Source organism: Lygodium microphyllum, chromosome 7 (genome assembly GCF_053477565.2).
Source record: "Lygodium microphyllum isolate KBCC chromosome 7, Lygodium_microphyllum_v1.1.10, whole genome shotgun sequence".
Taxonomy (NCBI): Eukaryota; Viridiplantae; Streptophyta; class Polypodiopsida; order Schizaeales; family Lygodiaceae; genus Lygodium; species Lygodium microphyllum.
This window is the reverse complement of record NC_141141.1, coordinates 38,221,363-38,244,260: the sequence shown is the minus strand read 5'-3', so window position 1 is coordinate 38,244,260 and position 22,898 is coordinate 38,221,363. Positions and strand designations below refer to the sequence as shown.

At 46.3% G+C, this 22,898-nt stretch overlaps 1 protein-coding gene across 5 annotated transcripts in view; it reads right to left on the bottom strand.

Annotated features, from left to right (window-relative positions):
• Nucleotides 1–22,082, bottom strand: part of LOC148033358 (U-box domain-containing protein 4-like) — a 54,437-nt gene extending 32,355 nt beyond the window's left edge. For 2 of the 5 annotated variants that reach the window (XR_015691302.1, XM_087681268.1), the window contains exon 1: nt 21,672–22,079. Coding sequence is in view for 3 of the 5 variants with exons in the window: in XM_087681268.1 (XP_087537394.1) it covers nt 21,672–21,739 (68 nt within the window). In the remaining 2 variants the exon portion in view is untranslated. Of the gene's footprint in view, nt 1–21,671 lie in introns of all 5 variants that reach the window. The other 3 variants (XM_087681269.1, XM_087681270.1, XM_087681271.1) reach the window with 3 other exon arrangements.
• Between the last annotated feature and the right edge of the window lie 816 nt (nt 22,083–22,898).

Below are 22,898 nucleotides of genomic sequence, written 5' to 3'. Positions count from 1 at the left end.
CGACTGCCTGCCTGACCCTAACCAAGGGGGTTGTTGACAGCGCCGGGAACGTGGACCGAACCCGCCGTGTGAGGTCTTTCCGTTGAGCTCTACTTGGAGCAGGAGGACGCTTGGGTGCCAGGGGGGGCTCTGGCCGTAAATCCCTCGCCTTCCGGGTCCTGCACAAGAGGCTAACGTGACTCGGGATTGGATCTCGAGGCCCGCATACTAGTCTACGGGCAGAAGCTTGGAATACTGATCCCTGGTGGATTACTGGATCGCCTTCGGGCGGATTATGAACAAGCCTACGGGCGGAACTCCTTGTATTTCAAAGAAAAAAGGATAAAATGATAATAAAGAAGTTGTTTGACATTGTTTTCTTTATGTCCTGTGATAAGATTACGTGAAGGAACCAGTGCTTAACAGGATTAATCAAGGAAGCTGTTTGTTATATGTCAAATTAATGTGGTAGGTAATTACATAACTAAAGCAAACCGAGGAAAGTGCGGAGGATGGACCATGGGTCCGTCCTATGGATGGGTGGTCCCGGTTAGCCGGGAACTTTTCTCAAAATCTTCGACGAACAGAGGGATGATCATCATCGCCGAAACAAATAACAAGAACGATGACTTAGAATTACCTATTACCCGATTCACGCTGTTTTAGGGGAACGGAATGGGACTATGCCTTATGGCAGAGAGGTCGAGCCTTGCATCCCTCTCGTTTCCCATTCTCCTTGAACCAAGTGCAGCATGAATCCGCTTCGGACCTGGCGTTTCTGCGTAAAGTAGTTCGCTCGGGTCTGACGCTAGTTGCTGCTAGTTAACGACCAAATAGGAAAAACCTTAATTCCGGTCGATCCTAGGTGGGAAACGGCCAAGACACTTCCGCTACGTGGCAGACGCGGGGAGACCTAGATTGCAAAACCCGTAACATTCCATGGGAGTGCCGGGTGGAGTTCTCTAGACAGTCTTTCCGATGGACTGCCAAGACGTGTCCTAGAGGATTCTAGTGGACACGTTACATCCTGCACCTAGTTGTCTAGATGAGGTTAGTGCCAATCTAGAATATCTATGGCATGGAAGTTCCCATAGTCTATGCCAAAAGGTCACTGCCCTAAAGAGTGCCTCCGTAACTATAGGTGTTGCCCCTAGCTCTGATCTGACAATGGGATGTGGGATGGAGGGCTTACTCCTAATCGTGTGTGCTATCATCATGATCAATTGCCTTTCCATGCTATCCCAACCATCATAATAATCCCTCTCTACTCCAATCTGATCAGTAAGTGGGCTAAGACAGTTGTGGTACAAGCTGCAATCCCATACCTCTGCTCCATACAATAATGTAGGTGTGACTAGGGTGTCAAACAACCAGAGTTTGGTGTGGGGCTCCTCGAACTGTATATGAGCACATTGACTCTCGAGTGTCCCTTCACGACCACAATCGAGGTCCTAGACTCTCATAATAGTCTAGTGATTGCTTGAAAGGACACGACCTAATGGCCTTTACCATTTGATACATTTTCTTACCGAGCTGATTGCCGATGATTCGAAGTTCCATCGCTTTCAAGCCTTGGCCACCATGTTAGAGATCATAGCCTGTTTGGAGGGCAGGCAACTGCACAGTCGGACCAGCAGCAGTCGGACTGCCACGTGGCAGTCCGACTGTCTGCAGCCGACTTATTCAGGCTGCGCCCTATTTTCTGCCGCCCCAGTCCGTGGCAGCTTTCGACTATTTATAGTCGACGTCTCCAGCAGTCTGGCCACTCTTCTCTGTCGCAGATTACAGACCGGTGCCGTGCAGATTTCTGTCTCTGTTCACAGATTTCAGACAGTAGACAGTGCAGACTGCAACAGACTTCGAGGTGGACAGCAGGTCGCATCGTCGAGGTGGAGACACGCAGTCCAGCACACTGCGCCCGTGTATATCTTTGTATTCAGCATTCTTTATACAGCAGATCTTCATTGTCCACTGTCTCTTTCTCTCCCTTCTCTCTCTGCGTTCTCTCTCTCTCAGTCCTACGCTTCCGCACCGCTGCACTCTGACATGGTATCAGAGCAGTGTTTGAGGGCTGACTGAGCGCAGAATCAACCTGAAGGGGAGTTTCCATCGCGACACAAATTTGCGTTTTTTGCGTTTAAGGGCAGACAGGAGGGCTGCGCCTTGGAACAAGGCTGAAACGAGTGTGGGCGCACAGGAAAGGAGTACAGGTGGTGGATTTGCTGCTGTTTACTGCTGTTTGACGCGGAGGAAGTTTGAGTTTTCAACCTAAAAGTGCTGGTTTTGCTTTTTCATCGCCTCCGGCGGGTGAAGAAGCTTCGAGACGCGGAAGAGCCTTAGCAGGCTGAGTTTAGCCAGTCAGAGGGGGCTGCTTTTGCGTTTGAGAAGGCATTGCAGGTGAAGATGTCTACAGAGATGGACTTGGAGTTCCAGGCGATTATGGACCGGAAGGTGCCTGTCTTACCGGCTCTTCCTACAGATCAGAAGCTCGACGGCGACAACTACCGCATTTGGCGCGTTATGATGTTGGCCATCCTTGAGTCCTATGATTTGGCAGAGTTGGTACAGGAGGATATTGACCGGCCTTCGGTAAGAGATGAGTCCAAACTCTCTTCCGATGCTCGTGCGGAGTTGGCCAGGGCCCAGTCTCATTGGGACAAACTGAATGCCAGGATTCGATCCTTTCTCTTTCTATCATGCACTACAGCCGTGATCGCTCACATCGAGCACTTGACGGTGGCTCGTGAGATATGGCTGGAGCTTGATCAAATGTACAATCGGATGACCCTCATGAAGAGGGTTTCTTTGGAGGTACAGATGCGGACCTTGTCCGTCAATAAGTCTTCTTCGCTAAGGGAACACATTAACAAGCTAAGGCAGCTACAGATGCAGGTTCAGAATGCGGGGAAGCCAATTTCCTCCGAAGACATGGCGATCACACTATTGTCCCAGTTGCCGCCACGATTCGGTACATTTTACTCTGCCCTTATTGCTTCGGGGCGAGAGTCTACTCTTCGCTGGGAAGAGTTGGTTCCTATGGTCTTGGACCAAGAGGAACAGTTAAAGGGACAGAATGCTTCCAAGTCAGAGGCGTTGACAGGTCAAGCCTCTCAGAAGAAGGGGAAGGACCAAAAGAAGAAAAAGGGGGATAACAAGTCCAAGAAGGACAAGGAGAAGGACAAGGACAAAGACTCCACATGTCATATTTGTGGAAAGACTGGCCATTGGAAGAAGGATTGCCCTGACAAAGACTCGAAGGACACCAAGAAGGAAACCAAGGATTCTGGAGCAGTGGCTGCACCCTCATCAGCTGCATTTCTACATCTAGTTGTCATTGAGGACGCTTCACCGAATGCTTCTAATGCTGCGATGACGGCTCCCCAAGCTCGAGAGTGGATTGTTGATAGTGGTGCCTCACGGCACATGACTCCTTCATCAGATGGTGTTGCCCAGCTGCGACCTTCGCATGGGCAGGTTCTCATTGGAGACAGCTCTTCAGTTTCTGTTGCAGGTCGGGGTAAGATGCAGCTTATTCCGGATGGACGAGGTGGCACCCATACCTCAGAGGTTTTGCATGTACCAGGATTAGGGTACCATCTCCTTTCAGTCCATAAGATTTGCTCCCTTGGTCTTTTGGTGGAGTTTGATAGTTCTACAGTGCGAGTCCTTGATCGTGAATCGAGGAAGGTTCTATCATTTGGATATGAGGAGAACGGCATTTACAAACTGAAGTCTTCCACTGCCCTCTCTACTCTTCTTCTTACCTCACAGTCACAGTCTGAGTTATGGCATGCTCGGTTTGGTCACCTAAACTATGACTATCTTCGGAGGGCGTCACGTGGACAGCTTGTTCGAGGGTTGCCGGATATAGTGGTGAGCCAGCAGCCATGTGTCTCCTGCATACGGGGGAAGCAGCATAGGGATGCCATTCCCCACACAGCTTCGCGGCGGTCTACTTCACCGATGGAGCTAGTATCTACGGATCTATGTGGCCCTATGAGGAATGAGTCCCTGCGTGGGAGCTCATACTTCATGCTGATCGTGGATGACTACAGCAGGATGACATGGGCCTACTTTTTGGCACTAAAGTCAGAAGCTTTCTCGCACTTCAAGGATTGGCTTCTCTTTGAGGAGAACCGATCAGGCCGGAAGTTGAAGACCTTGCGATCCGACAAGGGAGGTGAATTTGTGTCTAATGAATTTGCTCGGTTTTGTGCAGATAGAGGAATTCACCAGGAGTTTGCCAATACCAATACTCCTCAAGAAAATGGTATTCTAGAACGGAAGAACCGCAGTGTGATCGAGATGGCGCGCACCATGATGGAGCACTGACAGACCCCTCAGGTTCTATGGGCCGAGGCTGTGGCTACTGCAGTCCACATTCTTAATCGATCCCCTACTTCGGCCGTGGAAGGGATGACTCCATTTGAGGCTTATTTTGGGACGAAGCCAGATGTTTCTTACTTTCGAGTCTTTGGGTGTGATGCCTATGTTCACATTCCCAAGGCTCACCGTGATAAATTTGAAGCGGCTTCCCGCAAACAGGTATTTGTTGGCTACAGCTCCCAGTCCCAAGGCTACCGACTGTATGATCCCGACAAGCGGGATGTGTACACTAGCCGTGATGTCCGGTTTGTAGAGGTTCTGGCTTCTTCAACGGGTGAGGAGCATCCCGTTCTTGGAGATCCAGGGGAGAGTTGGGCTCCTTTTACAGTTCCACTGGAGCCCGTACCTTTTGATTATGATTCTGTTTCTGACACAGAGTCTATTGTTCCACCGGACACCTCTGAGGAGTTACCACCGGTGGATATTCCAGAGTCTTCTGCTGATGGAGAACGACGAGGGGAGGTTCGGCCTCCTCCTCGCTGGGCCCGTGACACACTCCGTGATTCAGGGATCGAGGGGGTTCCTGAGGAGTGGGGACCGCAGGATGGTCCGCGGCGGTCACGGAGACACCAGACGCATTCTTCGGAGCTTGTTTGCTCCAATTATTGTTTGATGTCCCGTGTTATGCAGGATCGAGAGCCCACCTCCGTAAAGGAGGCTTTACAGTCCGCCCCATGGAAGAAAGCTATGGAAGCTGAGTTGGAGGCTATTGAGAGGAATGGCACTTGGTCACTTGTGCCACGCCCCCTGAAGAAGAAGGTGATTGGAGTCAAGTGGGTCTTCAAGACCAAATATCTCAGTGATGGTACTTTGGATAAGCACAAGGCTCGCCTTGTTGCTAAGGGTTTTGCCCAGTGCCCAGGGATTGACTGTCATGACACCTTTGCCCCCACAGCTCGTATGGCAACCATTAGAGCTGTTCTTGCTTTGACTGGCCATAGGAGATGGCCTGTTTATCAGTTGGATGTGAAGTCGGCCTTCCTGAATGGTGATTTGAAGGAGGAGATCTATGTTGAGCAGCCTCCTGGCTTTGGTTCTTCAGATGGGAAAGTCTACAGGTTGAAGAAGGCCCTGTATGGCCTCAAGCAGGCCCCGCGTGCATGGAACGAGAAGATTGATTCGTTCCTCCAGTCTCAGTTGGGATATTGGCGGTCCAAGGCCGATCCGCAGCTGTATGTTCACACTTCCGAGGATGGTTGTGTGCTGTTTGTATTATATGTTGATGATTTGATTGTCACAGGTGATGATGCACAGCAGGTCCAGGAGACAAAGTCAGCTTTACATCGGACGTTCGAGATGACGGATTTGGGGCTACTCCATTTCTTTTTAGGCCATGAGATTTATCAGTCTCAGAGGGGGATCTTTCTCTCCCAACAGAGATATGTACAGGAGCTCTTGGTGTCTTTTGAGATGGAAGATTGTCGGGCCCTCTCTACTCCTATGGATCCGAACTGGAAGGCCACTTCCCATTCAGCTTCTCCTTTGGCGGATGCGTCCCGCTATCGACAGTTGATAGGGTCCTTGATTTGGCTTCTCAACACCAGGGTTGATCTATGTTTTGCTGTTGGGCTCTTGGTAGGGTTCATGAGTGAACCTAAGACGGTGCATTGGCAGGCTGCTCAGAGGATACTTCGGTATCTGAGGGGGACGTCTGATTTGGGGATTCATTACCCCACGGGGACAGATGGGTCAGATCTCGTACTTGCAGGTTGGAGCGACTCGGATTGGGCCAGTGACGTGGACCACAGACGGTCTACAACAGGTTACTGCTTTACTTTGGGTGCAGGTGTTATTTCATGGAGTAGCAAGAAGCAGCCCACGGTAGCCCTTTCCTCTATTGAGGCGGAGTATCGGGCCGCGTCTTCCACCGCATGCGAGGTTGTGTGGCTTCAGAGATTGTTGGAGGAGCTTGGGTGCCCCCAGACTCGTCCTACATTGCTGCGATGTGACAATGAGAGTTGCATTGCCTTGGCGAGGAACCCTGTTTTTCATGCCCGGACGAAGCACATTGAGATTCAGTACCACTTCATCCGAGAAAAGCTTCTGGATGAGACCATCACTGTGGAGTATTGCAAGACGGAGGATAATCTTGCGGATTTGTTTACGAAGGCGCTTCCTCAGGCTCTCCTTCGGCAACATTCTCTGACACACCACATGGGTGTCCACGAACTCTGAGCGTCTTTGACATTTTCGCTTAGGACATCTTGGCTATGACTCTCTTTATGAGTTGTCGTATCAACAAATGGTTGAGGGCCTTCCACACCTAAAACCATCCTAAGAGGTTTGTAAAGCATGTCAGCTACATAAGCAGCATCGTACACCCTTCTCTCAGCAATCTATCACTCATACTATGGAATCCCTTAGGCTCATTCATGTAGATCTTTGTGGTCCCACATCCACTCCTGCCTTAAATGGCACGCTATACTTTTTTTTTATAGCGGATAATTTCTTTAGATAGATGTAGGTATACTTCCTAAAGCACAAGTTAGATGCCTTCACTTATTTTAGTGCTTGGATGCTACCGGTTCATAACGAGACTGGTCATTGTGTGGATACTATGATTGATTTTGGTGACGAATTTACCTCCCACAAGTTTTCTAAGTTTCTATAGGAGCACAGCATTGCATACCAACTCACCTCTACCAACTCTTCCACACAAAATGGAGTCAAAAAGTGTGGTAACCAGACAGTCCTAAATATGACACACTCTATGCTATTCGCAGCAAAGCTCCTTGATGAGCATCTTTTGGGTTGAGGCTGTTAACACTTTAGTGTACATCCTTAACTGATGTTTGACTACAACGGTCCCTAAAAAGACTCTGTACCAGGAATTTTTTGGCTCTCGACCTATTATTTCATACTTTAGAGTTTTTTGCAATTATGCTTATACGCACACTCCTAATGACAAGATAGGCAAGCTCACCCCTCCAACAAATATCTTGATCTTCGTGGGCTATTCTTCCAAAACAAAAGCCTACCATTTGTTCGATCCTCGGACAAACAAGGTGATCATTAGAAGAGATGTCATCTTTGATGAGAGAAATAGTGCAATCTTCTGTACCAAACTCTTCGTCCTCACCTTACTCACATCATTTGAGATCGTGCCTACTATGCCAGGTCTACTGCCCGACCAATCCAAACCTTCTTGCAGATATTTCTGTTAGACAGTCATTTCCTGAACAGACGGATGTATTTCTGTTAGACAGTCATTTCCTGGACAGACGGATGTCAGCAGCCATGTCAGCAACCACGTCAACAGCCACGTTAGCCATCTGCGCAAGTGCCACATGGCAGCCTGCAGTCGGACAGGACAGGCTGCAATCGGACAGTTTTTATATTATTTTCCTGCAGTCGACCTGGTGCTAGGCATTCTTTTCTTTTTGGCTATTTATAGCCAATTGGTGGCACACTCCAGTCATTATCATTATTCAGTGATTTCAGATTCTGATCTTGAGATCTGTTGGCTGAGACAGACTGTGCTCGGGCTGACGGAGATCAAGGTCATCAAGTCGGAGACATACGCAGAAAATTCCTCTGCCCCCTTGTGTATTTCTGCACTCTTATACAGCATACTACACCGCAAATTTTCTGCGTTTACAGTCTCCTTTTCTCTCTCTCTCTCTTCTCTCTCTGTGTTTACTCTCTCAGTCTTTGTCCTACGCTTCCGCATCGATGCACTCTAACATGGTATCAAAGCAGTGAAGATGGACTGACTGAGGGCTGAACCGATCTGAAGAGGAGATTTCAGTGTGACACAAGGCTGCATTTCCAGGTTTCGAGGGTGAGCGGGAGGGCTGCGCGTCGGATCAAGGCTGAAGTGAGCGTGGGCGTGCGGGAAAGGAGTCTAATCAGTGAATTTGCTGCAGGTAATTGCTGTTCGAAGGGGAGGACGGCTGCATTTGAGGCCTTCCATTGCAGATTTTACCTTTTCATCGCCTCCGGCGGGTGAAGAAGGTTTGGGCAGCAGAGGAATCAGTCCTAGAAGGCTGCGTTTTCACAATCAAAGGGGGCTACTTTTGCGTTTGTGCAGGCATTGCAGGTTAACGTGTCTACAGAGACTGATTTGGAGTTCCAAGCGATCATGGACAGGAAGGTGCCTGTCCTACCGGCTCTTCCAACGGATCAAAAGCTTGATGGTGACAATTACCGCATCTGGCGGGTGATGATGTTGGCCATTTTAGAGTCTCATGATTTGGCGGAACTGGTGATGGAGGAGATTAACAGGCCCTCGGTGAGGGATGAGTCCAAACTCTCTTCCAATGATCGTGCGGAGTTGATCAAGGCCCAGTCTCATTGGGACAAACTGAATGCCAAGATTCGATCTTTTCTGTTTCTGTCTTGCACCACAGCTGTGATAGCTCACATCGACCACTTGACGGTGGGTCGTGAGATATGGCTGGAGCTCGACTAGATGTACAACCGGATGACCCTGATGAAGAGGGTTTCTTTGGAGGTGCAGATGCGGACTTTGTTCATAAATAAGTCTTCTTCGCTTCGGGAACACATCAACAAGCTTCGGCAGCTTCAAATGCAGGTTCAAAATGCGGGGAAGCCTATTTCCTCCGAAGACATGGCGATCACTTTACTATCCCAGTTGCCGCCACGATTCAGTACTTTTTATTCTGCTCTTATTGCTTCAGGGCAGGAGTCGACTCTTCGATGGGAAGAGTTGGTTCCTATGGTCTTGGAGCAAGAGAAACAATTAAAGGAACAGAATGCTTCCAAATCGGAGGCATTGGTTGGTCAAGCCTCTCAGAAGAAGGGGAAGGACCAAAAGAGAAGGAGGACAACAAATCCAAGAAAAACAAGGAGAAGGAATCAACTTGCCATATTTGTGGAAAGACCGGTCACTGGAAGAAGGATTGCCCCGACAAAGACAAGAAGGATACCAAGAAGAAGGACATGAAGGACTCTCGAGCAATGGCTGCACCCTCATCAGCTGCTTTTCTATCCTTAGCAGTCATTGAGGACTCTACACCAACAACTTCTAATGTTGTGATGACAGCTCCCCAAGCTCGAGAGTGGATTGTGGACAGTGGTGCCTCACGGCACATGACTCCTTCCATTGGTGTTGCCCATTTGCGACCTTCGCGTTGGCAGATTCTCATTGGAGACAGCTCTTCTATGTCTATTGCTTCGCGGGGTGAGATGCAGCTTATTCCAGATGGACATGGTGGTACCCACACCTCTGAGCTGTTGCATGTGCCAAGATTGAGGTATCATTTACTTTCGGTTCATAAGATTTGTGCTCTTGGTCTCTTGGTGGAGTTTGACAGTGATACTGTTCGGGTTCTTAATCCTGGATCGAGAAAGGTTCTCTCTGCAGGGTATGAGGAGAATGGAGTCTACAAATTGAAGTCTTCTTCAGCTCTTACTCTCTTCTTCTTACTTCTCAGACACAGTCCGAGCTATGGCATGCTCGGTTTGGCCATTTGAACTACGAGTACCTTCGGAAGGCGTCACGAGGGTCGTTTGTCCAAAGCTTGCCGGACATAGTGGTCAGCCATCAACCATGTGTCTCCTGCATTCATGGGAAATTGCATCGGGATGCGATTCCCAACAAAGCTTCTAGGCGGTCTACTTCACCCATGGAGCTTGTATCTACGGATCTTTGTGGCTCGATAAGGACCGAGTCCCTGAAGGGGAGCTTGTACTTCATGTTGATTGTAGATGACTACAACAAGATGACTTGGGCCTATTTCTTGACTTTGAAATCGGAAGCTTTCTCTCATTTCAAGGATTGGCTTCTCTTTGAGGAGAACCGTTCTGGCCGGTGACTGAAGACCTTGCGTTCAAACAAGGGAGGTGAATTTATGTCTAATTAGGTTGCTCATTTTTGTGCAGATAGGAGCATTCACCAAAAGTTTACTAACACCAACACTCCCCAAGAGAATGGCATTTTGGAGCGGAAGAAACGAAGTGTGATCGAGATGGCACGCACCATGATGGAGCACCGACGGACATCTCAGTTTCTGTGGGCCGAGGCAGTGGCTACCGCAGTTCACATCCTTAATCGATCTCCCACTTCGGCCGTTAACAAGATGACACCTTTTGAGGCTTACTTCGGGACTAAGCCTGATGTCTCTTATTTCAGGATCTTTGGGTGTGACGCCTATGTGCACATTCCGAAGACGCAGCGTGATAAGTTCGAGGCGGCTTCCCGACGACAGGTTTTTGTTGGCTATAGCTCCCAATCCCAAGGTTATCTACACGATATCTACACGAGCTGAGATGTGCGGTTCGTGGAAGTAGCGGCCACAGAGGGGGATAAGGAGCACCCTGTCCTTGGAGATCCAGGGAAGAGTTGGGCTCCCGAGACAGTTTCTTTGGAGCCAGAGCCTCTTGACGGAGATTTTTCTTCGGATTCAGAGTCTTCTCTTCCACCGGCCATCCCCGAGGAGCTTCCGCTGGTGGATATTCCTGAGTCTTCAGCAGATGGAGAGCGACGGGGAGAGTTTCGGAGAGAGTTTCGTCCTCCTCCTCGTTGGGCCCGTGACACACTTCGAGATTCAAGGATGGAGGGGGTCCCTGAGGAGTGGGAACCGCAAGATAGACCGCATAGGTCACGGAGGAATCGGGTAAATTCTTCGGAGCTTGTCTGCTCCAACTATTGTTTACTAACTCGTATTATGCAGAATCGAGAGCCCACTTCAGTGAAGGAGGCTTTGCAGTCTGATCATTGGCAGAAGGCCATGGAAGCCGAGTTGGAGGCTATTGAGAGGAATGGCACTTGGTCTCTTATGCCTCGTCCCTCTCACAAGAAGGTGATTGGTGTCAAGTGGGTCTTCAAGACCATGTACCTTAGCGATGGTTCTTTGGACAAGCACAAGGCTCACTTTGTTGCTAAAGGTTTTGCTCAACGCCCAGGTATTGATTTCCATGATACTTTTTCCCCCGCTGCTCGTATGGTGACTATTCGAGTTGTTCTTGCCTTGGCTGGCTATAGGAGATGGCCTGTTTATCAATTGGATGTGAAGTCGACCTTTCTAAATGGTGACTTGCAGGAGGAGGTCTATGTTGAGCAGCCTCCTGGCTTTGGATCCTCGGATGGAAAAGTTTACAAGTTGAAGAAGGCCTTGTATGGCCTCAAGCAGGCTCCGCATGCATGGAACAAGAAGATTGACTCGTTTCTTCAGCCGAAGTTGGGATATCGGAGCTCCAAGGCCGATCCGCAACTTTATGTGCACACTTCCGAGCTTGGTCGTGTGTTGTTTGTGTTGTATGTTGATGATTTGATTTTGACAGGGGATCATGTACAGAAGGTCCGAGAGACCAAGACAGCTTTACATCAAGCATTCAAGATGACGGATTTGGGGTTTCTTCATTTCTTCTTGGGTCACAAGATTTATCACTCTCATAGGGGGATTTTCATCTCTCAGCAGAGGTACATTCAAAAGCTCTTCGTGACTTTTGAGATGGCGACTTGTCGGCCCATTACTACTCCTATGGATCCGAATTGAAAGGCCAATTCACACTCAGATTCTCCCGTGATGGATGCTTCACGCTACTGTCAGTTGATTGGATCCTTGATTTGGCTTTTCAACACTCGTGTTGATCTTTGTTTTGCTATGGGTCTTTTGGCAGGGTTCATGACGGAACCCAAACAAGTGCATTGGCAAGCTGCCCTAAGGATTCTTCGGTATTTGAGGGGGACCTCTAACTTAGGGGTTTCTTATCCCGCAAGTACAGATGCTTCCAATCTGGTTCTTGCAGGTTGGAGTGACTCGGATTGGGCTGGCGATGTGGACCATCGATGGTCTACTATAGGCTACTGTTTTAACTTAGGTACAAGTGTTATCTCTTGGAGTAGCAAGAAGCAAACCACAGTAGCCCTTTCTTCTACTAAGGCGGAGTATCGGGCTACATCTTCCACCACATGTGACGTTGTGTGGCTTTGGAATCTTGTATTCCATGCCCGGACAAAGCACATTAAGATCCAGTATCACTTCATTCGGGAGAAGCTTCTGGATGGGACCATTGATGTGGAGTATTGCAAGACGGAGGATAATCTTGCAAATTTGTTCACAAAGGCGCTTCCCCAAGCTCTTCTTCAACAGCATTCCAGATCCCTCAGTCTTGTGACCCGTCCAGGATCTGAGAGGGGGTGTTAGACAGTCATTTCCTGGACAGACGGATGTCATCAGCCACCTCAGCAACCACGTCAACAATCTGCACAGGTGCCACGTGTTGAGAAACCCTTCACCCGCACTTCGCGTTTTTGCGTTTCTGCGTTTTGCGTTTAGGGTTTATAGCCCCAAAAAGGGGCACCATCCTAGACTGACTGTGCCTATTTATAGGCCACTCTCTCATTCATTCCTTATGGCTGATTCATTCAGTCCATCACCTCTTCTCTCCAACCTCTCCACTACCCTCACACCCCTTCAAGAGGACATTGCGGTTCGTGGTTCGTGGCTATCTTCATCATCTTCCTTGTGCTACGGCACCCTTGTTCCCTTGTATCACATTCACTCCATGATTCGGAACTTCATCATTCCATTCATCAGAGTTTCTTCTCTCTTCTCTTCTCTTCTCCATGTTTGCCGAGTTTACTCCGTGTTCCTCCCCGCAAACCCTACTGTCTCGTCGGTACGTCATCTTTTGACATGGTATCAGAGCTGGATCTGATCAAACAATGGCAAAGATCCTCCACTCCAATGAAGGCAAAGACCGGTGGCGGGTTCGGCTTCCACTTCTCTTCTTCTTCCGCTGCATCAAAATCTTGTTTTTGCAGATTTCAAGAGTTTCCAGCTTGCCACCTACACCCCTTTCGCAGAGGACATTGCAGTCTTAGCTATCCCTTGCTGTCATCTACAGTCTAGCAACTGTTTCCAGCCTTCCACCCACAATTTGCAGCTGTTTATAGCAAAGCGACTATTGCTGATCACTCTCCATTCAAAAAACAATCTCGTTTTTGCAGATTTCAGGTATTTCAGCTTGCTGCCCACACCCCGGACGCAAAGGACATCGCGGTCCAAGCTGGCCATTGCTGTCTAGAAGAGTTTGGCGCCTGTTTCCAGCCTATCACACACTGTTCAGAGCTGATTTCAGCATATTGACTGCTGCTGCTGTTTTTTTTCTACGTTTTCAGTCTTTCTCTCTCCTACAGGCTGTCCTACCTGCATTTTCAGTCTTTCTCTCTCCTGCAGGCTCCGTTTCTAGCCTTTCTCTCTCCTGCTGCCTGTGTTTTTAGTCTTTCTCTCTCCTCACCTACGTTTTCCTACTGGTTGCAACCTCTTACTGCTGGTCACATCCTCCTCCCACTGGCAGCTCACTTCCAGCCCTTCCACTACCCTCCCACCCCTTGAGGCGGACATTGCGATTCGTGCTTCACACTGCCCTCACACCCCTTGAGGCGAATATTGCGCTTCGTGGTTCATGGTGGCTGATCTCTTCCTTCTTCAACAAGGCACACTTGAATCCATGGCTTCTTTACCAACAGATGACCAGACTCCTGGGTGCTCCTACTGTGGCATCACTGGCCACACCACTAATGCTTGCCGACTTGGACCTTTGCTCCCACCCCTCCGGAGTACATGCGTCTTCCACCAGGCACTCCTTGTGCCACCTCTCCTTTCTGGGCCACAGAGATCATTCTGCATCGGCTATCAGAGTACTATGCTCAAGGTAATAAGACACATCCGATACGCACTAAGTCCTTTCTAGCATATGGAGGATCGATTGGCACTACGACCTCCTGGAGATCGTCGCAATGCCAACAAGAGTCTTCTCCCACTTATTTTCACGTACTGTGGCTTCCACAACCTACGGATTTGCAGTCCGCTCCATCAAGAGACAGTTATTGTTTGATACCGTCTCATCGTCAGTCTGCTCCTTCGAGAGACAGTGGCTACTCGACTCCTTCGGCTACCCAGTCTGCTCCCCTGAGAGAGAGCGACTGTTGCCCACCTCTTGCTCATTCTGAGCCCCACCCTTCCCCACCCTCGACTACTCAGGTTCGAGAGGCTACCTCTGGGAGCTCTTCGGCACCCCAGATACCTTCTTCGGCCTGACCGGCTGCACTTTCTTCGTCATCTGACATTTCAAAGTCCGTGATCCATGAGTTTTTGGATTCCCTATCTACTTCAAAGGGGGATTCACACGGGGATGTTATTTCTTTGCCCTCAAAGGGGGCATCTACTTCTTCCTCGCCTTCAGCGGAGGGCCCCTCCACCTCCCATATCAGAGAGGGAACCTACTCCACATGTAGCTCTTCACCCATCCTCTACTTTCTTGGGGTGGCTGTCTTCAACCAGTCATCTCTTCTACTGATATCTAGGATCTTCAAGTACCACCCAGATCGGGACCTCGAAGGTTCCGCCGCGACTTGGTGACAAGGCCTTCGTATTCCTTCTAGCATGGATACACGGAGCTAGTGGCTTCTCTCCCGAGATTGAGTTTCGGGTTCTCCAGTTCACTCTGTCTACTGTTCTTTACTGCAAGTTCCCTTTCCGATGGAAATCTTGGACCTTAGGGATCCTCTACATCTTCTTCCTCCTCTTCTTCTTGCCTTGGTCACTTGGTCAGCATGGAGCCACCTCCCGAGATCGAATACGGTCATATTCTTATGGTTCTCGGCACCACACAAAGTCCAACATTCCTCCTATGCATTGCATGTTTTCATTATCTTTGTATTGGGGCGCTTGGGCAAGTGAACAATTTCCCCACGAGGGACACTGTCCAAGTGGCACCTGCAGCATGATCATTCTTCAGCATGCAGCATTGCATCTCCACCTCACTCTTCTCTTGTTTCCCTTTTTGGGCCTGAGAGGGGGTGTTGAGAAACCCTTCACCCGCAGTTTGCGTTTTTGCGTTTCTGCGTTTTGTGTTTAGGGTTGCAGCCCCAAAAAGAGGCGCCATCCTAGACTGACTGTGCCTATTTATAGACCACTCTCTCATTCATTCCTTACAGCTGATTCATTCAGTCCGTCACCTCTTCTCTCCAACCTCTCCACTACCCTCACACCCCTTCGGGAGGACATTGCGGTTCGTGGTTCGTGGCTGTCTTCATCATCTTCCTTGTGCTACGGCACCCTTGTTCCCTTATATCACATTCACTCCATGATTCGGAACTTCATCATTCCATTCATCAGAGTTTCTTCTCTCTTCTCTTCTCTTCTCCATGTTTGCCGAGTTTAATCCGTGTTCCTCCCTGCAAACCCTACTGTCTCGCTGGTATGTCATCTTTTGACATCACATGGCAACCTGCAGTCGGACAGAACACGTTGCAATTGTACAGTTTTTATATTATTTTCCTACAACTTTTTGGCTATTTATAGCCAGTTGATGGCACACTCCAGCCATTATCATTATTCAGTGATTTCAGATTTTGATTTTGAGATCTGTTGGCTGAGACAGACTGTGCTCGGGCTAACGAAGATCGAGGTCATCAAGTTGGAGACATACGCAAATATTTCCTTTGCCCCCTTGTGTATTTCTGCACTCTTATACAGCATACTACACCGCAGATTTTCTGTGTTTATGCTGTCTCCTTTTCTCTCTCTCTCTCTTCTCTCTCTGTGTTCACTCTCTCTCAGTCTTTGTCCTACGCTTCCGTATCGCTGCAGTCTAACAATTTCAGCTCCCAAGCCTCCTCTGCGAGACCCATTACCTCATTGATATCGAAAAACCATGTGGAATTTGGGGATTCTTCCACTGGATTCCACTCCGAACGGCCCTACAAGATCTGCTTGGCTCGCCCCTCAGGCTTCATGTGCATCGTTGTTTACAGCCGATTACATTGCACATTCTAAGCTGGTAAGAGGCTCTCCAAGTCCCTCTATGGCATAAGGCAACGAAGAAGGAACTGAATAATTTTGATAAAAATGGAACTTGAACATTGGTGGATCATCCTCATCACAAGCCAATCATCGGAACGAAGTGGATTCTTAGGACCAAGCTAAAGGCTGATGGTACTTTGGACAAATATAAGGCTCACCTTGTAGTGCGAGGTTTCAAGCAAAAGCATGGGATTGACTATGAGGAAACCTTCGCACCTACTCCTCAATTCACATCATTTCATTTGTTGGTTGTGCTCGCCACTCACTACAATTGGCCGATCTATCAGATGGACTTCAAAAGCGCCTTTCTAAACAGTTATTTGAGGGAGAAAGTCTATGTGGAGCGACCTCCCAGCTTTTCTTCCACTAACCAGAATGACAAGGTATTTCGCTTACAAAAAGTCTTTATTCGCTGAAGCAAGTGCCAAGGTCTTGGAACCATAGGATGGACGAGTTCTTACAGACTCATGGATACCAATCTACACCCGTATTATCCAAATCTATATATGTACACCACTAGTGCACGGATCAACTAGATTCTCCTATATGTTAATGATATGTTACTCACTGGCTGAAATTCTGCAGCCATCGCAAAAATTAAGACAAAGTTTTGTGCTACATTCAAGATGACCTATTCTCTTATTTCTTGGGATGGAGATTAAACCAACCTTTCTCCTCGGATAGGATGGTCAATATCCTAACTAAGTACTAATTACAGCAAGCATAAAATTCACATAAACTAAAAACGCAAACTTTACCACTTTAATCTTGGACATTGGACACCCTATTGACCCCAAAATTGGCACCCCTTGCAATATTTCTTTATCTTATATTGCAAATGAAAGGAGTACAACTGAGATCCTCTAATCTCCGCTATTCCAAGGGTAATCCAAGGGCTTCTTGCTGTCAAAATTGGCAAGCAAGTCTCCAAACCAATTTACCCCTTGGTTTGCTTGGAAATCACCCTTCACCCTTCTCTTTGAAAGACAAATTCAACCCCAAATCAAATATTGGCTAGTTGGCCTCCTGAATCTCCTTGAAATTTCTCCATTTCAACTACTAAAACTCAAGTCCTAAGCTCTCAATTCTAAGCATGCTGTTGGAGCGTTTGGGTTTGAAGATCTACCACAAGGATAAGAGACAGTAGGGTGAAGGGAGATTCAGGGAGAGCAATAGATGAAAGAGAAGGGGTTTGAAGAAATAGAAGATGTAAAAGAAAACTAATAGAGGTGAAGCCTATCAATTTATTTCAACATCCTATCATACATGAAAGATATCAGCTCATAACCAAATACGTCCAAATAAGGGTGGGTTGAAGCCAAAGACACACTGAGACAATAGCTCAGCTCATACACAAATACATAACATAATCCATGATCATAATCCATGATCCATGTTGCTGCCATCCATTGACTGCTATAGGTATTCACCTCAAAATTACATGTAAACTTCAAACTAGTAGTGGTAGAAGCCACTACAACCAAGACACATATCAAATGCTCTTGTCAAATCCCTATCAAAGCTAAAGAAGCACTTCAGCCCTGTCAATAACAATGTATTCCAACCCTCAATCAAGGCTCCAAAACGCATACAAATCCAATCATAAGCCTCTCTAATGAATGCCCAAGGTTGCCCTGTTGTTTAGGGACCGCATCCAATACATACATTCACTTAGATCACTTGCAAACTCCCCCAAATTGAGTGGACTGTGGGCTGCCCTGTTTATGACAGTTTTGAACAGTCCAAAACAGCCCATAGACCAAGAAAAATCACACCTTTGGTTGTCCCAAGTGGTACACTAGATCCCAGGAGCAAGGACCAAGCTCTAGGCATCAAGAAAAGCCCTAAGAATGAAGATGAAGCAAGAAGAGACCTCGCTGGTCATGGATTCCCTGTTTTTCCTTGTTCAAGACAGCACCATAGCTCTCTTCCTCTCCCCCCAAAATGCATGGCAAAATCACACTTTACCTTTATGGAATTAATCTTGACCATTCCCCTTGAGTTGAGCTTGAGCTGCATGCCTTGAAAGCTCCTCCTATGGTCCAGCTGTTCCAGCTCTCTCCCTACAGTCCACGCCCGTGAAATGCGCTGAAAAACACACTGAAGCCCTTGCTCTTCATCCACATAACCACTAAGTTTCATAAGGCACACTTAAGTTACCTAAGTCATTAACAAAGGCATATACCATGTCCCATGCTCAAACCAATTGGACTTGTCCAACTAAATGACATCCGAGCAAAATGAACTTAAAGAGTCACTGTTTTATGTCCTGTAACCTATCCTAAAGCTCATGTAGACCAAGTATGCAAACCTACATGATCCACAACATCTCCATTTTTCACACTGTAAACATAAAATCCCGTTACAATGCATCCCAAAGGCGGTTGTCCAAACCCTAATTTCTGCTATAAATTAGGATTTACAATAGCAAAAATTGATCAAAATCTTTTCCTGTGATTGCTCAAACTGTTGGATTGGGGGATGAAAGAGAATATTGTAGAGAGAAATTTCAGAGTTTCATCGCAAGAAATGTTGAAAAACTGCTACTACCCTACTCAAACAGCCATGGAAGATGTCACCTAAACTTAGGACCACCAAAAAGACTATTGTCCCCTCTTGTATGTTGTCACCTGCACTAGAGGGACCTTGGGTTGCTGTCACTTGCTTCTAGAGGGCTCCAAATTGCGGTCACTTGCTGTAGAACTGGTCCATGGTGGCTACAAATCACATCACAGCATCTCCTTACTCCCTAATAGCTGCGTTCTCTCTCACAATGGCTAGAATATACTTCCACCAACCCCTAAAAGTGTTTTTCCCACTTGCATGGGCAAGTTTTGCCAAGTAACAACCTTCTAATCCTATTTTTCAGTATTATCTAGATTATTAAATTAATTTTTAAAATATTAATTCTGAAAATTACTTTAATATTAGTGCTTAAAAATTTAATTTCGCTAGTCAATGATTAAATTGGCTAGCCAATTTGTCTTTCAAGTATCCGTGGGCAGTTATTGACCCTTAAACTAGCATTAATTAATTAATTAACATTTAGTCTCTAATGTCACCACACTGATATTAGTGGCCAATAAATTGGTCTAGGCCCAAATCTGACATCGAGTACTAGCTAGTACTTGTAGACATAACTTATTACAACTATTTCCTTTGACACCCACTGCATTGTCGAGATCCTTGGTCTATTACCATAAAATAACTGCCATGTGCATCACATGTGCTAAACAACCGTACACATTTGATTAATATATTAATCAAATGTTATCGGCAAGGTAAGAGCATCTCAAAATTTCATATCCCCATGTTAGAGATTTGTTAGATCCGAGGGAAGTGTCTTTCTATCACAGCAGAAGTACACCCTACAACTGGTGGAATGGTATTGCGCTAATCAGACATGGCCAATGGTCATGCCTCTTGATTCCACTGTCCATCTACATAAGGATATCTCGGGTCTGCCTTTTGATACTCACACCTATTGTTCTATTGTAGGGAAATTACTTTGGTTGATTCATACTAGGCCAAATCTTGCATACTCAATTAGTTTGCTTAGTCAATATTTTAATGCATCAAAAATGTCTCATTGGATTACTTATCTTCGTGTGTTAAGATATTTAAGGTGTACCTAGAATTACAGACTAACTTATGGTCATGGTTTATGCTTGCAAGGATACACTAATTCTAATTGGGGGAGAGATCCTGAGACTCGACATTCCCATGGCAGCTACTACAGCTTCAAGAAAGCAAACGGAAAAGAAAAAGAAGTAAGATATAGGCTCTTCCTACGAGTCATCCTCATCCTCCTCCAACTCCAACTCAAATCCCCCAACCAAGGTGTGAAAGGATTCATTTGTTTTAGAAAGGAGAAAGGGGCTACCTATCCCTCCCTCTGTTGCTTTCTAGTGCAAGTGATGAGATCATCCCTCGCAACTCTCCAATGCCCGAGAGGAAGTATGAGAGGGTGATGAGATGGGGCCGATGAGTCTCAACTATACAGGTATACAAGTGCACAAGATTCGAAGAGGGACTTCCCTTACACATCAATTAGAGTTCGATTGTTTGAAATCCTAGAGCTGGGATTGACATCCAAGTTCATGAGGGCTATTTCTTGACAACAAAGAGTGGGATTGGCTCCTAGTCCAAGCTCACATGAGCGGACACTTTGGTGGTTTGGCCGAAGGCGGGGAATCATTATTATGTAGACTTAGAGGCTTCAAGGCATTGTTGATAAACATAGAGAACTGCTATGATTCTTCTCTGTTCTCAAGAGCTAGTACAATCGATATCAACATAAGGTTCTCTCCAAGGACCTTGGTGGTGGGCTGGCCACTCATTGCTTGGAATCCATGGTCTATTGCATGGACGATGATGAGTTATTGCCATTGTATCATATTTTATTGTATCAAATCACCCATGATTTGATAGAGGGTCTTAGATTAGTCGACTCATGAGTGAGTTTAAATGTAATTTAGTGGACTGGGGACAAAAGCATATTTTATGCATTTTTCTAGTGTCTATTTTTGTGATTTTATGCCAATTTTTTTTTTAATGGCCAACTTTATCCAAATTTAGGCATATTTTTGCCTATTTATTGTTTTCTCCCTTTTCCACGATCATTCATCACTTGCAATCACCTAGAGTAGGTCATGTTGGAGAGAGGGAGCCTATGCTAGTGTCTATGTAGCCAATGACTCAGTGTTGTATACAACTACTTCATGTTTGGTATATGGATCCCACTTCCTAAGCATATATTTGAGTTCTCCCTTTGCAATGTTTCTCTATTCTTGTACTTTCTCTCTTCTCTCTTGTGTTGTACACTCTATTATAGCTGCTTTCTATGCTTCTATCACCACACCCACTAATAATAAATGTCATTTTTATCCTCTTTAAGCTACGATAAGGCCATGCTGTGAGTTAAAGCACTGTTGTTCTGTCCTAAATTCTAATTGCATGAGTACATTGCTCCTCTAGACATAAACAAGCTGAAATGGATTATGGAAGTACCAGCAAATGCAAAGAATTTTCTTGTGTGATCAATTTATTATTGACTCCATTATTAGAGATGAATCACTTGAAAGTGTAAAGTGAAATTACCGGATCAATCCAATATAACCTGTAATCACTGATACGTATGCACTATGCAGCGTGTTGAATTGGTAATAGGTTAACATTAGCAACTTGATAATAAGGTAATACTAATATCAGTCCTCACGTTGATCCACCAAACAGATGCTCCATCTAAAAAAGTCTAATGGCCAGTATAATTCACTCCTCACTGTGGTGCACCAATGGCTCCATTGTTGAGCTTATGATCAAATGGAACACAGATATAAGAATACCTTAAGAGCAGGTAAAATTAAACAGTTCTATATCAATCAATTTGCTTGTTGAGCATAATAAGTGGTTGAGAACGAACGAATGCTTGATAATTGAGCTCCCAAAACACCACTTCTATTCAGATTGGACCAAAGGGAACTAGGAGTAGCAGCTTCAGGCAAAATGGAAACAAAAAAGCAGGCTTACCGGGAGTTTGGACGCTCCAATCGCCGTTCCTTGGCAGTGATGCTAACACAGCGATCTTTCAGAGCCATCTTTGTTACATTTCCTAACAAGATGTGCTGGTCATCAATCTAAGCTGTGCTCGCTTCGTCGACTGAGAAGCAGAAAAGAGGGGTCTCTTCACGAGGGGAAAAAAATCTGCTTGATGAAAACAGGGGAGGGATGGAATTGCACACAATGACAAGACCTGTTGGGAACGAGGAAGGGAGGTGCCTCTCTGCAAGAAGTACCTGGTAGAAAGGACAAAGCGCTGGTGATGGTGATGGTGATGATTGATGGTGGAGGATGGTAACTTGTAACAAGGGAACTCCGGGTACCGGTAGGTGGTCTGAAATAAACGTGTCACACCTAGAGTCTTGGCTAGACTTTCAAGGTAAAGGCAGCCGTGCTTAAGGACGCAGGCACTACATCATGTTCTTTTCACATGCAAGACTTCCCACAAAGTCTAGTTCCAGCTAGGCATGGCATTACCCTCCCTCCATGTCAGATGGACAGGCTTAGTGGTGGGGCACACGCCTATCTATTCTTCTTCTATCAATTTCTATTTCTATTCTATACATTACATTACATTATTACATTATTATATTATATTTTACATTATTTAGAGCTTTGCCTTGGGGATCCCTCCCGAACCAACCACTCTGCTCCCAAGCCAATATGGCACAAGGACAAAGAGTTTGGTATTCAAGTCTCAAGAAAAAAAGATTGGGGGGTGCATTTGTTTTCTATCATATTCTCTACCCAATTGAACACACTTATACATACATACCCCCCTCCCCCTCTCTCTCTCTCTTTCTCTCTCTCTCTCTCTCTCAATTAAATACAGTATATGATCATGGAAAGGGAAAATCCAAATCTTTGAAAAATTATATGTGGCTAGAGAGAGAGAGATTAATTTCTTTTATAATTAGATATATGAAATGAAATATAAATCTTTTCTATATATTATTTAGAGGTTTACTTTGGGAATCTTAAACCGACAAGAAAGCTCCCAAGCCTATGTGGCACAAGGAGAAGAAGTTTAGAATTCAAGAAATCAAGAGAGTTTTTTCTTGATGGGTGAGTGGGGGACTATAATCACTTTTTATCATCTCTCTCTCTCTCTCTCTCTCTCTCTCTCTTTTAATTCAACACGGAAATGATCAAAGGGAAAAGGTCTTAGGTGAATCTTTGAAATTTTGTACGTAGCTC